At 59.7% G+C, this 18,665-nt stretch overlaps 2 protein-coding genes and 1 pseudogene across 2 annotated transcripts in view; all 3 read left to right on the top strand.

Moving 5' to 3' along the window:
* LOC116819215 (cdc42 effector protein 2-like) overlaps nucleotides 1-18,665 on the top strand; it is a 280,118-nt gene that overhangs the window by 238,129 nt on the left and 23,324 nt on the right. The window lies entirely within an intron of this gene.
* On the top strand, nucleotides 1,150-4,078 carry LOC116833835 (uncharacterized; annotated as a pseudogene).
* On the top strand, nucleotides 14,089-18,465 carry SERTAD1 (SERTA domain containing 1). Its single transcript, XM_032795622.2, has 2 exons — nucleotides 14,089-14,226; nucleotides 17,021-18,465. The coding sequence occupies exon 2, from the start codon at nucleotides 17,025-17,027 to the stop codon at nucleotides 17,766-17,768; it is 744 nt and encodes a 247-aa protein (XP_032651513.1). The 5' UTR covers nucleotides 14,089-14,226; nucleotides 17,021-17,024; the 3' UTR covers nucleotides 17,769-18,465.

Consider the following 18,665-nt stretch of genomic DNA (forward strand, 5'->3'; position numbering starts at 1 on the left):
GGTGTCAGGGTGGGAGGAGGGGCGGTGGGGTGGAAGATTGCAGGGGTGGGGGGAGCTTTGGAGGGGGCTAGGAGTCAGGGAGGGGCGGTGGGGTGGAAGGTTGCGGGGGTGGGATATCAGGCGTGACTCAGGGTTTATAATGTCTGGGGCAGGGTGCCAGTTGCTGGGCTGAAGCCTGCATCCCACATGGGCCAGGAGATGGGGCAAGCCGGCCATCAGCCTGGGACCCCAGGGAAACGCTCTTGGCCCAGTGTGTGAATCCTCAGGGGAGGGGGGGCACTGCCCAATAATGGGAACGTTTCTGGGCCAGGGAGAAGCCGGGATTGCTGGCTCCAAATGGCTGGCGTCTCCCGTTGGCACTTGCCAAGTTTGTCTGGAGCCGAAGCCGCGAAGGAAGCGCCTAGATCCCCTGCGGATCAGGAGCGACCTTTGCCACCCTGGGCTGAATTCAGTGATGGGCGTTTGGACGCTGGCTCTGGAGGCAAACAGCGTCTGCTTCTCCCCTTCAGCAGCGCTGGCGGCCAAGGCTGCCCCTTCCTGCTGGAGTCGCCCAGGCCGCTGGGAGGTCTGACTGAGCGGGTCACGTTCCAGCTGGGTGGTGCTCGGGGGGGGGAGGGGGACCGGGCTGCTTCCCGCTTGCGTTCGGTTTGGGTCTTTTTGCTGTGGGGGCGAGAGCCCTTGTGGGGGTGCCGTGACCCTGGCCAAGCCCTTTTGCTGGGGTGGAAAGTTCTCGCTGGTCTAACCTGTCCCGGCGCTGACTGGAAGGCTCTGCCAGGCCTGCAAATCTCATCAGTGTACACAAGGCTTAAGAAATGGGTCTTTCCCCTAATCAGGTTCTCTCAGTGAAACTCACTGAGCGCAATTTAAACCCCTGGGTTTGCACCACTGGCGACGTCTGTGGTCTGGCCTGCAGCCAGAACCGATGTAGACATTGCTACTTCGTGGGGGGGTGTAAAAACGTCATCCCCCAGAGAGACTCAGCCCATGTCCCAGTGTAGACACTGCTAGATTGACAGTCGATCTCGAGCCGCCTCTCGAGGTGGATTAACTGCAGGGAGAGAGAGCTCCCTTCTGCCGGGGGCGTGAGTGAGCCGGCCGACCAGGCCGCTGCACCCCTTAACAACTCCACTCCCCACGCAGCGCGAAGTCATGGCCCACGCCATGAGGTCAACACGGGGTCAGTGTAGATGTCGTGTCACTTACGTCGACTGTTCCTAGCTCTCAGGAGCTCCCCCTGCAGCGCTCCGGGTGAGGCTGCACGCGCCGGCGGTGGGAGCTGCGTGTAGACGTACACCCGCAATGGACTGACTGGCGGCTGGACGCCAGCGTAAGTCCACTTTGTAGTGTAGACGTGGTCTGAGGCTAAAACTCCACCTGCTGCGTTTCTGCCTTACCCTCGCCCTGGTTGGTCCGGATGGAGCCGTGACTTTTCTCAATGTCCCGGCCTCGCTTGACACCGTTTCCGCATGCCATTAAGCATCCGGTGTCTCTTGGGTGGCTGCAGCGCAGGGATCCCCGGCCCAGGTGTGTAGAAGTAATATGCTCTGTTGCAGAGACGAAGAGTCAATCGGAGGAACAGACTTGACTGAAATAAGCAGGCGCCCTGTAGCATCTCTTGTGGCTAGTGACTTTGAGCATTCGGCCAGCTGATAAAGGCTTCTGCCGGATTTTTGCGGTGGTGGTGTCTGAGATGGTTTGTAAAAAGACGCTGCTGCCGTTTTTCTAACTCACACCCCCCACACCTCTTCGTTGCAGGGAGCGATGCCTGCAGGAGAGAAGCGCAAACTCTCGGTGAGGGAGGATGTCTCAAGCGATGCGGTGGCTCCTCAGGACCCCGAGCTGTCTGCGCAGCTGCGCCGGTGTCTCTTCTACACCATGGTGGATAAATTCAGGAAGGAATGTGTGGAGAAAAGGCCTAACCTACACCGCCACATGCTGATCTGCAACACCCTCCATTGAATCCGGGAAGAGATGTGCCTGGAAAAGAGCCTCCTTCCTGGCCTGAATCCCCCAGCCGTTACGCATCCACCTCCTGTCCAGCCAGAAGTTACCCCCCCATCTCTGGCCTGGGAAGTGACATCCCAGTTCAAGGCAGAGAGCCAGCCTCCGAAAGACCCAGGTGACGCGGGGACAGCAGAGTTCACCTTTTCTGCAGCCTCTGCCGTCCCTGCCATCCTGGAGGAGCTGGAGCTGGCCCAGGATCCCGGTGGCCTGCAGGACTCGCTTGCAGACCCCAGACCTGCTGTGGAAGAAGCTAGCTTGTCCCAGAGCCAGCAGCAGCCAGATGCTGGAGCGAGCCACAGGCTGGAGACAACAGGCAGCCACTGTGTGGCTGACGAGCTTCACCAGGGTTCGCCGGCAGACACCACAGCAAACCTGAGCCTGGAAACTGCCTTGGGGGAAGCAGGTTGAGCTGCTGCTGGCCAGCGCTGAGTTTGCTAAACCCGCCGATTCCTCCTTCGGGAGCTTTGAGATCCTGGACTCCGGCTATCTGAGTGACCTGGCCAGGGACGATCTGTTTTCTGACATCGACACTTTGGGCTTCAAGAGCTTCAGGGCAGAAGCGCCCAGCAGCCGGCAGCCCTCCCAGGACAGTGGTGACCCAGCAGTGCCCTGCAACACGGCAGGGAGAGAGTGGCATTACCTTGAGCACCTGATGGAGATAGTCATGGACTCCTACTGCCGCACTTCTCCTGCCCATCCTCCGAGTCCAGACACAGGCCGCTTAGGTTCCCTGCCGAAGCCGGGCCCTTGATCGTCACAGGCGATGGGGATAGTTGGTTACTTCTCTGGCGCTGCAGGATTGGGTCCTTCTGCTGGCACGAGTTGAAAACTCCTACGTACCGCAGCCGATCGGCCCCGACTTGCGCCTGTTCCCATCCACTGCTGCCGAGCTACCTGTGCCATTGCCTCCTCCTTTCTCCGGATGGCGCAGAAAGCTCCTGCTGGAGGTGGAAATTGGCATTGTGGCTTCCATGAAGACGGATTTGGCTTGTGTTTTAATGCCATAACGCTAGTGTCGAGAGAGAAGGCTACGAACCGGCCAGCTGCATCTCAGGTCATTGGCTGTTTTCCTCCATGAAATGCCCGGGCAGCCTCTGTCTTGCTTCACGCCCAGAAAAATGGTTCTCGTCGGCCGGCCTGTAACTCACGGACCCTGCACGTAGCAACTTGCCTCTTGCTTTGCTGGCTGAGTCTACATCCTGGTACGGTGTCAGCTTTGGGAGCCAGCTTTGCTACCTCCAGCCACAGGCTGCTCTCGCTGAAGTAGCCTTGGGGCGTATTTGGGTGATAGAATTTATCCCTTTACCTCTGTGGGGCTGGGATTCTCTCTGGAGTCTCTCCGAGTAAGGGGCGTTAGCAGGACGTTGTCTTTTACCGACTCTCAGTAGGGCTGCAGTGCGACCCCTCTCCTGCCACGAGGCTGCAGGAGCACTGCCCGGGATTAGTCCTGGGCAGACTCACACTGTCAGAGTGACAGAAGCTGATCTCCGGAGAGCCCTCGCTGCTGGCCTACAGCATCCCCTCGGCCCACGGGCACCTGTCTGAGGCCAGAAGGAGCCACGTTTGGCTGCCCGGAGACCACTGCTTGGTTTTTGCTCATGCATCCGGCTACCGGTCTCGCTGGGTTCAGGCAGCAAGCCGGCAAACAGCTGGGACTGGGGGGCCATTCCCTGGATTCCTCTTCTGATGCTTCCCGTGCAGTTTGTTGGCCGCAATATGTGATGCACAACATGCAGCCACGTTGTTTTATATGCACCCTAGTCAGTAAAAGTCTATATCCTTGGGTCTGTTTTGAATATCTTCCTGAGCGCCACCGAGCTCCATGCTCTTTGCAGCAGACTCTTGTTCGAAGTCTTGTCAGTGTTTCAGACCCAATCGTTGGCAGCGACGGGCCTGTTTTTTAAAATAGCGACGGACCTGTTTTCTCTCGCAGTGGGAGCTTCCGTGATCTGCCTTCGGCCAATCCAGGCATGGACGCTGTCTGTGGAGAACTGCAAAACTTCTTAAGAAGCCGTTGTATTTTTAATGGTTTCTTCTTAGGCCTCTGGGCCAAGCAAGGCAGGCGCGATCATTGTGTTCCAGGGCCAATGCTGAAACACCAGAGAGGGCTGAGACTCACCCAGTCTCTAATTAGGTCCCTTTACAGGGTCTCAGGTTGGGCACACGCAAGTCACTGCTCCAAGTTGTGGTTTCAGTTCTCTTCTGGAAGCCTAGAATGTTTCCGTGGGTCGCTCTGGTCCTATACCCCTGAGATCTTTGCCTGGGTTGCTCCAGGAAACCCATCCTGTTGTAACATGGCCCTTCCTGTTACAAACTCCTCGGGGGTGTAAACTGGGGGGTGGTGGCTGGGAATGATTGAGAGGTCCAGCCTCCCTGTGTTTGCCCAGAGTCCTGTCATCTCATTAGTCACAGCATGGAAGATCACACCTGCTGTGCACAAGAGACTAGCCCTTGAGTCTGACTTTCAGACATGCTCAGCCCCCTCCTGGTTTCAGCCATCTTCCCTGGGAGCTGCCAAGTGCTCAGGTGTTCGGCAGGTCTGGGCTGATCCTAGGGGTGCTGCACTCTCGGGCAGGGCTGCCCACGGGGGGGGCAAGTGGGGCAATTTGCCCCAAGGTCTGGGCCCTGTAGGGGCCCTGTGAGCCCTGGCCTGGTGGCAGTCCAAGTCTTTGGTGGCGTTTCAGCAGTGGGGGGCCCTTCAGTGCTGCCAAAGACGCGGAGCGACTGAAGGGCCCCCCGCCGCCGAAATGCCGGCAAAGACCCAGACCGCCGCCGGGTGAGTACAAGCACTGCAGCCCCCCCACTCTGCCCCAGGGTCCCTGAATCCTCTGGGCGGCCTGCTCCCGGGAATCTGGCCTTAAGAGACCCGAAGACCTGGTGGGTGTTGACGTTTCATGAGAATACACAGAAATGTGAGATTTGTGCCAGGTGTACGTGCCTTGGAAGATAGAGCATTCCCGGGGGGGGGGGGGGGGGCGGTTGCCGTGTGTGTGAAGAGATGCCCACCTTGGTATGCTGCTCGGCCAGGGCTGGGGAGTCACGGTAGAACTGCACCTGTTCAGCGTTAGGATTATTATAAGCTAAAGGCAGCAGACGCACTCCGTCCTGTTGGTGCCTGATGGTAACAGAACAAAAAGCAGGCACCTTCTCCCAGAATACGTGGGCTGTACAGAGAGCTGCAGCCAGGCCATTGCAATCTCCAGCTGCGTTAGCAATGGCCCTGCAGGCTCGGGCAAAACTCCTGTTTACATCGCATTCGGCCCGAGTGTGGAGCAGGGCTCGGTGTGGAGAAGTGGATGCACAAGGAGATCTAGTAGCTTTTCTTCTTAACTGAAATTACGTGACCTTTAACTAAATCCATGGTTAAGTAATGAGCTTAATTTATCTTACAGCATTGTGTGTGCGCATGTTTCAATCTGTAGTTTGCACCTTGCAAGTAATTGCAGTTTTTCATACCTGACAAGCTCAAATCATGCTGTAATCTGGGTATAAAGGATTCAGATATCAGTGTTAAATCACCCACGTGTGGCAAGTGCCCTGAAACTGCTGAGAAACTCTAGAGCAAATGCTCCTTATGCAGATCTGTATAATTGAACTGTTATGTAGAGTTGCTCTACCTGAATTGTGAGTTTAAACTCAAGTCTCTTGCACTGATTGCACCTGTCTTGTTAAACGTGATTGAATGAACTGTAGCTGGCTGCTCAGACACATGGCACATGTTGAAACAAACTGCGCTGGTGAAACTTGCGATGCCGGGTTACTTGACTTACTTCACTTTGTGAATAAAAGTATTGGCTCCAGGGACTGTCACGGAGTGCCCGGGCGATGCTCTGGAACTTCTCCCCACTAAGCCAGTCAGGGCTTTGGAGAGCCTCCTCTCCCTTGGAGCAGACTTGTTCAGGGCAAGAAGCTCACACGTCTTCACCTCCTGGGTCTCTCCTTGGAGCATTCAGCATCCTCTGCCCCTCCGTGCAGAGTTGCTCTACCTGAATTGTGAGTTTTAAACTCAAGTCTCTTGCACTGATTGCACCGTCTTGTTAAAACGTGATTGAAGAACTGTAGCTAGGTGCTCAGACCATGGCACATGTTGAAAACAAACTGCGCTGTGAAAACTTGCGATGCCGGTGTTACTTGACTTACTTCACTTTGTGATAAAAGTATTGGCCTCCAGGACTGTCACGGAGTGCGCCGGAGCGGATGCTCTGGAACTTCTCCCACTAAGCCAGTCAGGGCTTTGGAGAACCTCCTCTCCCTTGGAGCAGACTTGTTCAGGGCAAGAAGCTCACACGTCTTCACCTCCTGGGTCTCTCCTTGGAGCATTCAGCAGTCCTCTGCCCCTCCCGTGGTGCTTCCCACAGCAGAGCCACCCAGGCGGGGTCCTGGGGAAGCCCACAGGGTTCGTGCACCCCCTACTTTGCAGTTTAAGCGTGACTCTTAGCCAGCAAACAGAGGTTATATCGATGACAGGAACAGGGTTAACAGAGCTTGTAGATACATAGCGACCACGACCCTCTCGGCTGGGTCCATTCGGGGAGGCAGTGGAGCCAGACCCCTAGGTTCTGCCTCACTCCTATCCCAGCAAGCTCCAGACTAAACCACCATCCCTCCAGCCCTCCTCTTGCTGCGTGCTCAGCCCTTTCCTGGGCCAGGAGGTCCACCTGATCCCTTTGTCTCCAACACCTTCAGTTGGCACCTTTGCAGAGGAGGGCCCAGGCCATCAGTTGCTAGGAGACAGAGTAGTCCCGGCATTAGGTGCACTGGCCCTTTGCTCTGCTGCAGGCAAATCAACAACCCGGATCCCACCACCTAGATACATTAAAACTGCCTAGGGACACTGGAGGGCTCCAACACAGTGTTCAAGCAAAACATAAGAACAGTCCCAGTTGGTCACATCTCTCCCCCCTTCGAGATCGAAACTGAGCCAGGTTCACTCCAGCCAGTGACCTGGGGAAGTCAACCCACCACGTTCCATGGATTGCCCAGATCTCTCCCATTCCTTGGGGTGAGTTACACCAGGCCCTTCCAGTTCGCGCCTCTCTTGCTTGAGTGTGCTTGATGGCACTCGGCAGCCGCAGTGGGAAGGTTATTGCAGCTTGAACCCTTTTGCCCCGTACCCCTGGGGTTTAAACTGGCAGGGCTTTCTCCCATGCACTCTGGGCTGCGTTCGGGCTCTCTTGGTTAATGAGCCCCATTGGCTTTGCCAGCCTCTGGCTTGGGCAGCCACTTCCCCACCTTGTGGTCAGAAACAACACCTCTGCCATCCCCATCTTATCTTTCCACAGCTTTTTACACACGTCACCAGTCCCCACCTCTTGGAGGCAGCCCATCACCAATTTCCCCTGGGATATCCTGTTTCTCCCAGGTCTGGCTAAAGATGAGCATTTATCAGTGCTGCCATGGGCCAAGTCTCCATCCCCCTCTGCTTGCTAGAATCTCCCAGGCCTAGGCATGGGGTTGGCATCGGACCACTGTGATGGCTTCTTTAGAGCTCGATAGCCCCCATAAAACAGAATATCCTGTCTCCCTGGAGGATCAGCCACGGATGAGGCCCATGGGCTGTAAAACGGCTGGATCATCTAAATGCCAGCATGTCTGACCCTCTCTCCAGGATCTGGGTTGCTTTCCCAGTGACTCTGAATGGGGAAGCAACCTGATGGGAGATTGGTCCGCCACCTCAGGGAAGAGATCCACCAGGTGGCTCTTTCCCTTCTCCTCCAATCCTCCCCTTCAGGTCCAGGGGTCCCTCACTCCCTCCATCGCTAGGCAGCTCGAGAGGGAGAACCCTGTGGAATTCCTGGGCACCACCAGCTGCCTCCCGATTCCCCCCAGTTCTGCTTCCCCTAGGGAAGCCCATTTCCCCACTCCTAAGGACCCTTCGTCCCGCAGACTCTTCCCTGCAGCCTTTCCGCAAGGGGGTTTGCAGCACTTGTGGCCACAAGTTCCCTCAGCTTCTCCAAGGCAGGGATCTCTCCTGCAGCTTCTGACTCCGTCATGTCGTGGATCGGGATCAGTGCTCCGGGGCGGGAGTGACCTGCCCTCTCACTGGCTCGGCCTGGGGTCACAGCCTCCCGAGCCCTGTCCCTGGTAGCTCCGCTCCCTCTGTGTATCATTTTCCGCCAGCCAGCACGTCTGGCGCAGGCAAACCTGGGTTGCACTTGACCTGCCTTGACTGGGTGTCCCCCCACTCAGCCTGGAGTCTTCAGGTCCCCCGTGCCTCGCGCGCCCTGGCTGTCCCAGTGGGGCAGGCAGCGAGCTCTCTTGCTCGTCCAGGAATCAGAGCCACGCGTGAGCCCCCCTCTCCGGTGTTGCAGGGGGGCGGGGAGCATCTCTCCCTCCCCCTCAGTCTCAGGGGGCTGGTTACAGGTAGGCAGGTAATCCTGAGCCCGCACCCCTCCCCCTTGCCAGCCGCGTTATTTTGCCATTTTCAACTGACCATTTCCATCCCAGCCCAATTGGTTCCTGGATTTGAATTTCAAACCCTCGGCAGTTTTACAGGCAGCAGGGCCTGGATCTGTCCCAAAGAACACAGTCACCCCCCAACAGGGCACTCCCAGCCGATATCCTGGAGAACCCAACTACCAGCCAGCCCGACCCCTCTGGGTCTACCCCGCACAGGGCACCCAGGAATAGCCGGCGAGGGCTTCACCCCGGGGACCTTCACCAGGTCCCACAGCCCCTCAGCATCTGCGGCTGCACCACCACAGTTCTCTCTGCCAGGGCTCTGCCCCCTGCAGGCGTGTTTCCCACTGACCCTGTGGGCAGCCCCCTATGTCTCTCCCCTCCACCATCACCAGTCCGTAGGCTCTGCTGCGCTTCCCTGCAGCTTTTTCCTCAGCCTCTTGCTCTTCTCTCATGGTTCCTCTCGCTATCTCAGGTCCTCTGCCTCCAATCCCATCCCGTCTCCGATCCCTGATGGGGAACCAATCGTTGAAAGATCCTTGTCTGCGTGGGACCAGCTCCAGGAGTGCCTGGCTGCTGCCCAGCTGACTCCAATCCTCTTGTAGCCCCATCTGCGTCAGGAAATCGCTCCCCAGAGCGTCCTCCTCGCCGCCAACTGCACGATTAACTGTGCTTGGTGACTTCCCCATGCGTAACTCTCTCTTGTGCACAGGATCACAAGCCTCTTAAGGAGCTGTGATAGGCATAACTTCACCGTTCCCAAGTGGCTCTGGACTCACGGCCTGTTGCTCTTGGCTCCCCCATGTTTCCAGGAAGAACCCCTGTGTGCCAGCCCTTCTCGTGATCACCACCTCTTTCCAGGGCGAGCTGCAGACTCCTCTGCCCCTGGGACTGCTCCTGCTCAGGGGAACCCTGGCTACTGGCAAAATCCTTCTCTCTCCCAGGTCGAGTGGCAAGCTCCTCCGCCCCTGAGATGCTCACATGCAGTCCTCAGGGGACCTGTTATCCAACAGTCCTTCTCGCTGGTCACACACTCCCAGAGGTTAACTGCCCCTGAAACCGTCCTCTCTTAGCCTCAGCACGCCTGTCTCATTATACCCCCTTGTTTTACTGGCTCCCCAGTCACTTACTGCAGAAGCGCCATCCACGGGTGCAGTATCTCCCCCGCTGCCACCAGTTGTCACGGAGTCACCGGGTGATGCTCTGGACTGCTCCCCACTAAGCCAGTCAGAACTTTGGGAGCCTCCTCTCCTTGGAGCGATTGTTCAGGGCAAGAAGCTCACACGTCTTCACCTCCCGGGTCTCTCCTTGGAGCATTCAGCATCCTCTGCCCCTCCGTGTGCTTCCCACACGAGCCCACCCAGGCAGGGTCCATGGGGAACCACAGGGTTCTGCACCCCCACTTGCAGTCACACGTGACTCTTCAGCCAGCAAAACAGAGGTTATTCGATGACAGGAACAGGGTCTAGAACAGAGCTTGTAGATACAGCGAACCAGACCCCTCGGCCGGTCCATTTGGGGGCAGTGAGCCAGACCCCCACGTCTGCCCTCAGCCAGCTCCAGACAACAACCCCCTCCGCCGCTCCTCTCGCTCAGTGGAGACCACCTTCTTCCCGGGACCAACAGGTCACCTGATTCTCTTTGTCACAACACACCTTCACTGGCACCTGCAAGAGAAGGGGCCCAGGCCATCAGTTGCTAGGAGACAGAGTGTCAGGCATTTAGGTGCACTGGCCCTTTGCTCTGCAGCAATCACACACCCTTATCCCACCACCTAGATACTTAAGAACTGCAGAGGGGACACTGAGGCACCAACACAATATTCAGAGCAAACATTAAGAACATTCCCAGTTGGGACAAGGGAGCTTTCTTCTTTCCAGTGCGCCGATCCCACAGGAGTGTCTGCCGGGAGCTGCAGGGTGTCACCAGGGGTTAGACTGGGGAAAAGGCTCCTTTTAATTCTCCTCACTGAAATCTCTAGGAAGGTTGATCTGAGGGCTGCAGGTAGGAATGGTTGGGCGGGATTCTCTGCTCGATATTTTGCAGATCAGACTTCGGCATACAAAACAAGTGAGCTAGAAGTGAAAGGCTCTATATCCCAGTGTAACCCCTGGTGCTCTCCACCCCCTTGACGGGCCTGGACTAACCAGCTCCTTTAAATAAACAGCCGCCCTACGCTTTCTGGCCAAAGCAGAATTCCCTTCTTGCCTTTTGATCCCTGCTCGATCTCCTACTGGCCGAGTCCCATGTAGGAAGCCAAGTGATAAGCGAATCCGTAGGCCTCCCTTCCTCACATTTGCACACAAACTAGTAGCGCTGGCCACAGCCAGGACTTGTCCGTGAGACGCGGAGTGAAAAGACGAGGGAAGAAACTGCCCAATTTGTGGGACTTTCTTCCAAATTCAGATTTTGCCCATCTCGAAGCTAGTAGGAAACGGCTGGCTCCTAAGAGCTGGTCTTTGCCTTTGCCAGCCCCGTGGCTGCTTTGCCGGCAGCTGGAAGCTATCACTGGGCAGAGCGAGAAGTTCTCTCTGTTGCAGCTGGCCAATGCAAACACAATAACTGCACGTCCAGGGAGCACCTGGGAACAGCCTGTCTGGGGACAGAACATTCAGGCAGACGAACTCTCGCTCAGCTAAAGTAAAGAGCAACTTGTGTGCCAGCCCTGCCTTGCCTCTGAGCCGGAGCCGGGCTGCCAGCGCCCTTGGCACGCGGTCCAATACCCACATCGCTGTTCATGTTAGACCAGCAGTTTGGTGAGTTAACCCTGAAGGTCCCTGCTCTGCTGGGAGCGGGGGGAGCTGGTGGGATCTGGCCTTGGGTCTGATCGTGGTTATAAAAACCAACGGAGATCGACTGGGGGGGAAGTGAGCTGTTTGGTGGGACCAGTGCGGGTGATGGAAGAGACGGGCGTTCCAGCTGCTGCAGCCCGGACAAGTCTCACTGCTCCATCCATTGCTCACCAAGAGGGTTAGCACCTTGCAAGAAACCCCTTGAAATGAGGTGGGTAATTAACCCCTCTGCAGTCACAGGCCAAGGGAGGGTTAGTAGGTTGCAGTGGTTTATAATGACCCATCAAAGCAGTGTCTGGCGAGACCATGGCTTTGAGTGGCCAGCGGAGATCTGAATTGAAGCTCCCACGCTCACCTTTGGAGGGGGGCAGGTTTTCCCTGCGGGCTGAGCAGTCGGACATGGCGGGGTAGCTTGGGGGTTGTGTCTCATCCTTTCTCTGCCAGAGCTCAGGCAAGCATGGGCTGACTGGGGCATTTGAAAAGGTGACAATGGCTGCCTAGGAATCCCTTCAGGTAGCAGGGGGGAGCTGGGCTCCCTGGAAGTGCATTTCTCCTTGCACCTGGGCTCAGGGCTCCTCTCAATGTACCTGCTTCCACTCCCCACCCCGGTGGCCTGGCCTGCGGGGGAGCCTGCTGTCTGAGCAGCCTTTCCTCGAGGTGTCAGTCTCACCCGCCCAAAACACCCGGCCGCCCACGCAGCTGCTCCCGGGTTCCAGACGCAGCAGGGCCAAGTGAATGGGGCCAGTGGGCAGGGTACGGGGAAAGCGGGGTTCTAGGCACAGCGCCGGGTGCCTGGGCAAGTCTCTGTGCTTCTGTCCCCCTCCCCGTCCTCCCCCATCTAATCCATGGGCCCTGCGTGCTCCTAGGTGTACAGTGGTGCAAGCAGCCGGGGGCCTCATCTGCTCTGGAGATACCAGAGGGTTGAGATGGGACAGGGGAGACCTTTCCTTGGCCTGAGTTCTGGGGGTGAGAGAGATGCTTTCGAGGCCCTGGGGGCGAGGTGTGGTGGAGGGGGGCAAGCCGGGGCTCTGGCCTGGCAGCTGCAGGCTGATGCGACACAGCTCAGAGGGGCGATGGTTGTAAAAGGCTGAAGGCGGTTCAGGCAGAGGCGTGGGCCTGGTGTGTAATGCTGAGAGCGGTGCAAGCTGGGCCCCAGAGAAAGCAGCTGGAGACCTGCCCCAGCTCAGCTCAGGCCTGGCCCTTGTGCAGTCACAGGGCAACACCAGCCCTTTCGCTTTCGCTTCTCAGCCCCAGACTGTTCTTTCACTTTTCTCTAAATCACATGAAGCCTTATGCTCTGCGGCTGCCTGCCCCCCCCCCTCGCGTGCAGCACCCTGTGCAGCTCGGTGGGGCCCACCCCCGCTGTGCTCTGCTAGGGGGGGCTGCCCAGCCCCCCTGCCCCTCGCATGGGGTTCCCTGTGCAGCTCAGCGGGGGTCACCCCCACTGTGCTCTGCTGGGGGAGGCTGCCCGGCCCCCCTGCCCCTCGCATGGGGCTCCCTGTGCGGCTTAGCGGGGCCACCCCCGCTGTGCTCTGCTGGGGGGGGCTGCCTGGCCCCCCTGCCCCTCGCGTGCAGCACCCTGTGTGGCTCGGCAGGGCCCATCCCCGCTGTGCTCTGCTGGGGACAGGGTGTGATGAAGTGGGGCTGTTCTTAATGTTTTCTCTGAATACTGTGTGGGTGCCTCAGTTTCCCCTCTGCATTTCTTAAGTCTCCAGTGTGCATAAATGGCGCCGACACTACTGTCTCCTGGCAACTAATGCTCCAGGGCCTTCCCCCTGCCAGAGGGGAAGCTAAAGGTGTTGGAGACAAAGAGATCAGGTGACCTCACTGGCCTGGAAAGACAGCTGAGCAGGAGAGGAGGGGCTGGAGGGGGTCAGTTCATTGGAGCTGGCAAGGGGAAGGATGTGTGAGTGAGGGCAGACCATTGGGGGCGTCATGGATCAATGCAGCGGCGTGCAGAATGGAACGCCAGCTAAGGGGCCGGCTCGCGGTACCCTTACATAGACTCTGTTTTAGACCCTGTCCCTATCCAGCGACTAAAACTCTGCATTGCTGCCCTAGAGAGTCACGTCTGACTGCAAAGTGGGGGTGAAGGACCCTGTCGCCCCCCAAGGCCCCCAGGACCCCGCTGGGGCGGACTCGCTGTGGGAAGCGCACGGAGGGGCAGAGGATGCTGAATGCTCCAAGGAGAGACCCAGGAGGTGAAGACATGTGAGCCTCTTGCCCTGAACAAGTCTGCTCCAAGGGAGAGGAGGCTCCCCAAAGCCCTGCCTGGCTTGGCGGGGAGCAGTTCCAGAGCATCGCCCGGGGACACTGTGACGGGGGAGCTGCCCGGACCCCCTGCCCCTCGCGTGCAGCACCCTGTGCGGCTCGGCGGGGCCCACCCTTGCTGTGCTTTGCAGGGGGTTGGAGGGGCTGGACCCGTCCTGCGTGGAGCCCCAGCTCTGCTCTGGGGGGCGGCAGGCTCCCGGGGTAGATGGGCCCCTGGCTGGCTGGAGCAATGCTGGCTGCACTAAGGGGGCTGGGCTGTGCTAGGGGAGAGGAGGGGGCGGGGCGTGCCCAGAGTCTCCCCCCCGCCCCGGTGCCCCCGGCTGCTGCGGGCTGAGCCCCGACAAACTCATCCCACCCTGCCCCCGGCGGCGTCTGCCACTCAAACCGCCCGCCCCGCCTCTCGCTTGAATTGCTCACGTCCGCTCTCTGTATGCAGATGAGCCGCTTGGCCCTGGCCAATCAGATGGCAGTGGGGCAGGCCCTCTTGGTATTTCTTTTCACCCCGCCCCTCCCTCCAGCTGTGTTGATTCGGTCCGTCGCCCACTGTATGCAGATAAGGCGTGCGGCCGAGCCCCGCTATTGGCTGGCGCACTGCTCCTCCCTCCCCCGGACAATCGAGGGGCGGGGCCTGGCGCGGCCGGGCAGATGTATCAGTTCCCGGTGGCCGAGTCGGTTTCGGAGCCGGAGTGGGGGAGATGCCGGCTGCTGATTGGCTGCGCGCCGCGTTCCAAACCCCGCTGATTGGGCCCTGAGGAGCCGGGTATGTAAATGAGGGTCTGGAGGGGTCCGGCGGCGGGGCTCGCGCTGCCCGGGATGCGGCGCGGGGTGAGCCCGGGGCCGGGAGTCGGAGCCCGGTGAGTCACCCGGGCCGGGCGAGGAAGGAGGCTCCGGCTGCTGCGTGACTCACCCGCCGCTGCTCCGCCCGCCGCGTGGGGCTGCCCCCGCCAGCAACAGGGCCCCCCCCGGGGCGAGGCACGAGCAGGGGCAGCCCCCCCATGCCATGCACCGAGCACTGGGGACCCCCGCCACGGGGCAGGCAGCAGGCGGCCCCCCAGTGCAGCGGGGCCGTGCCCGGGTTAGTGGGGTACGGGGGGTCCCTCTGGTGCGTGAGAGGGGTGCCGGGGGGCTCCGCCATTGGGGATGTCTAGCGCCCATTCTGCCTGCGGGGGGGGACAACCTACCTAGGAAAGAAGATCGCCCCGTTGGCAAACGAACCTTTGGGCCCAGGAGTAAAGCCCAGAGACCTGGGTTCTAGCCCTGGCTCTCTCTGGCCTGCTGGGTGACCTTGGGCACGTTGTGGTGCTCCGTGCCTCAGTTTCCCCATCTCTACAATAGAGAGGATGTGATACTCACCTCCTCTGTAAAGTACTTTGTGTAGCTGTAATTAGGTGTGTATGGCGGTAGCAGCCCCTAGGAAATCACGGCCCTGTATACACATATACTGTATCAGGTCATTGATGGTTAGTTCTTTGGGCATTTCTGGGCCTTGGAGAAGGGGGCACTGCTCCGAACACCAGTGACGTCCATGATTACTAATAATTTATATTAGGGTGGCACCTGAGGGCTCCAAGCAGGCTGTGGGGCCCCCCTCACACCAGGTGCTGCACAGCCCCTGCCTGGGTAGGCAAGGCTGAGAGGGGAAAGTGAGGCACAGAGCAGGGAGGGGGTGTGCTTAAGGAACCTGGGGCAAAGCTGGGAGTGGAACCAGCCCACTGATCTGCTCACTGGTTTGAACGGTTCCTCAGGTCCCAGCTTGTGCCCGGCAGCTTGGTTCATATCGAGCCCTTAGGAGGCAGGTGCCTGGAAACCATGGGCTGTGATTCATCTGTCATCCGCACACCATCGTGTTAGTCATGTTGTGTCATCTCTGTGACACGCACGGGGGCGTCTCTGGCACAGCAGCTCTGCTGCATCCCATAGGCCTGGGGCAGGCAGTGTCAGGAACCCCCCCACTCCTTGTGTCATAGAATCGTAGAAGTTCAGGGTTGGAAGGGAGCTCAGGAGGTATCTGGTCCAACCCCCTGCTCAAAGCAGGACCAAACCCCAGACAGATTTTTACCCGTTTCCTAAATGGCCCCCTCAAGGATTGAACTCTCAGCACTGGGTTTAGCAGGCCACTGCTCAAACCACTGAGCTATCGCGCCCCCCCGAGCTTTGGCCAGGGGGAGCCGGAAGTGCAGATCCTCGCCCCGCGTGGGCTCTGTGCTCTGGAGGGTGTGGGCACCCCAGACTCCTTCCAGGAACCATATAGCCCAGTGCTAAAATCTGTACAACCATGTCCCCTATACAATGCTGACGCACGGGAACTGAACAAACACCCCTCCTTTAGGAAGGGCAGGCTCTATAGGTCAGAATAGACCCCCTCCCCCAGGCTGTAGAGTTCCCTATTGACTGACGCCCCCTCCCTCAAGGCCAGTGCGGCCTGGTGTCTCTCCCCCCACGCCCTTCTCTGGAGCTTTCCAGCCTTGGCAGCTCCGGCAGGGGGAGGAACCGCAGGGAGGCCTCAACTGGGGGAGGCTGAGCCGGATCCCATCTCCTCCCCTGCTGCCTGGGAAGAGAGCTCCAGAGGGAGGGTGTCGGTCTGTGGGAGAGGGGTGCCCCCCCTTTCCGCTGTAGGGAGCAGGTTTTTGCTGCCCGGAGGGGACTGGGGCTGTCAGACACAGGCCTCTTCTGGCAAGGACTGCACCTTGCTGACAACAGCACAGGTGAGTCCCTCGGTGCTGCTATCCCGGGGTGATGGGGGAAACTGAGGCACCGAAAGGGGGTAGGGCTTGTGCCCAAGGGCAGCCGTGGCAGAGCTGGGCTAGAACCCAGGAGTCCTGGGTCCCAGCCCCCCCTGCGTAGCTTGGCATAAACTGAAATGGGGTCACCAGTCAGCCTCGTCCCTGAGGCCTGGCTATGCTGGGGGTTAGCCGTGGGGCAGCGGCCGGGGCTTGGCGGACCTGAGTTCAGATCCCCTGCTTTGCCAGAGACTCTCTGCAGCCTTGGGCCAGCGTCTCTGGGCCTCAGCTCCTGGTCTGTGCCGTGGGGCTCCCAGGGGGAAGACAGACCTGCGCGAGCCTGGTGCGGGCAGCCGTGCCCAGCCCATGGGGGGTGAGTGGCAGCAGGCGCCCAGATCCGGGCAGGACAGAGAGCCGGTCTCAGAGGGGCGAGAGTGGGCTGGGAGGAGTTAAACACCCTCCCCCGACTGGGGCAGCCCAATGGCTCCAGGGAGCTATTCCCCTGCTCATGGAGGTCCCCCCCCAGCTGCCTGGTCTTGTATCCTCTGGGACTGAATAACAACACTTGGGAGTAGGATCAAGGGGTCCTGGCTCCCTGCCCCTGCCCACCAGACCCCACTTCCTGCCAGAGCTGGGGAAAGAACCCAGGAGTCCTGGATCCCAGCCCCCCCTGCTCTAACCACCAGACCCCACTCCCCTGCTAGAGCTGGGAGAGAACCCAGGAGTCCTGGCTCCAAGCCTCCCTGCTCTAACCATTCCCCTCCCAGAGCCTTGGGGCTGGCCGTGCTCGAGGCCGTGGGCTGGTGGGACTCACTGCTCCCATCTCTGTTGCAGACCCATGCTGGCCAAAGGCGTGAAGCGCCCACACGGGGAGATGGAGGGCGGCGATCTGGAGCCCCGAGACCCCGGCGCTGCCCCGGCCAGCTCCTTGTTCAACATCTCCATGGTGAAGCTGCACCAGAGCCTGCGGCATGTGGAACCCAACCTGCGGCACTTGGTGCTGGTGGCCAACACCCTGCGCCGGATGCAGGACCAGATGCAGCGGGAGGCTGGGGGGCCGATGGCCCCAGACAGCCCCGAGGCCCTGTCCGTGGTGGATTCTCCTGCCCCTGTCTCAGACTTGAGGGACAGTGGCCTGGAGCCCTGCCGGCAGCCACCCTCCGACAGCCAGGGGGACGATCTCCTCCTCTCCAGCATGGACTCCTCCATCTCCACCATCCTGGAGGACCTGGGTCAGGTGGAGGTGCTGAGCCCCACCCGGCCCGAAGAGGAGCAGCCATTGGCCGGCGCGTCTGGAGCCAGGCAGGAACCGGCTAGGACCTCAGCCCCTTGCTTGGGCCCCTTGGAGCTGCTCAGCTCGGCCAGCTACCTGCTGGAGGACGGCCTGGAGGACATCTTTGAGGACATCGACACCTCCATGTACGACTGCGACCTGTGGTCGCCCACCAGCCTCTCCGGCTTCAAGGCTTTCTCCAGTGCGGAGGACTCGGACAGCAAGGCGCTCGCCGGCGCCGAAGACCGGCTGGACATGAGCGACCTGGACTACCTGATGGACGTGCTCGTGGGGGGACACGCGCTCTGAGGGGGGGGCAGAGGGAGGATGACAGTATTAAATACCCCTTCTCTAATTTATATGGGGCCCGATCCCCAGCTGTCAGTGGAGCCAGCTGATACCTGCTGCAGATCTGGTCCTCTGTGCCTCGGCCTGAATTCTCAGCCAGGCTCGGGACCCTCTGCCCTGCCCTGGGGTGGCATTGGCCCCCGAGGATTCCTGTGCGTAGGGGCCTCCCTGGTCAGTGCGGAGCTGGTGTAATGGCCCTGCTCCCAGCCTCTGATGTGGGGAGTGGATCGGGGGTGTGGCTGGAGCGCACTGTGCTGTGGCTTTTCTCAGCCCCCTGGGGCCCATAGGGGGAGAAGCATCAGTTAGAGCAGCCCTGAGGTTGCTCTGACTGACACCAGGGCTCAGAATACGGGAAGCGCAAAGGGGCCTTAAAGCCACCGTAGCCCCCGGCCCAAGAGCAAGAGCTGAGAATGGCAACGTGTTCAGTGAGCCCCTCCCCACTGCCCTGCCCCTGTCTCACCCCCAGCCCCCCCAGCCCAGTTAGATGAGCCGTGGAGGCGGGAGGGTAAAAAGCCATTTCTGGGCCCGGGGCGGGTCCCAGGTTGGGCTCCGAACGGTTTGGAAGTAACTTATTGTCTGAGCGACGGGGAAAGTGTTGGAAGCTCCCAAAAGCCGAACTGCTTTGAAAGGAAAATAAGAGCCCTGGCTCTGCACCCTGCTCTCGCTGCCTCCTTCCCCCACAAGCCCTTCCCGCCGCCTGCCGCGCCAGCCTCGAGTCCCAGCTGGCTGCGTCTCGTCCGCTCCTCTGACCTTGGGGCTGTTCCCTGGGTCACTTACCTGTGGGCTGCCCAGCACACGCATGGTGCTCCTGTTCGGGCCTGGAACGGAGCCCACGCACCCGGCATGCGCCCGGTGCCC

The sequence above is a fragment of the Chelonoidis abingdonii genome, chromosome 11 (genome assembly GCF_003597395.2).
Source record: "Chelonoidis abingdonii isolate Lonesome George chromosome 11, CheloAbing_2.0, whole genome shotgun sequence".
In the NCBI taxonomy this organism is placed as follows: domain Eukaryota; kingdom Metazoa; phylum Chordata; order Testudines; family Testudinidae; genus Chelonoidis; species Chelonoidis abingdonii.

Excerpts from the sequence above, each read along its gene's own strand:
- SERTAD1 (XM_032795622.2), top strand. The coding sequence starts at position 17,025 with ATGCTGGCCAAAGGCGTGAAGCGCCCACACGGGGAGATGGAGGGCGGC.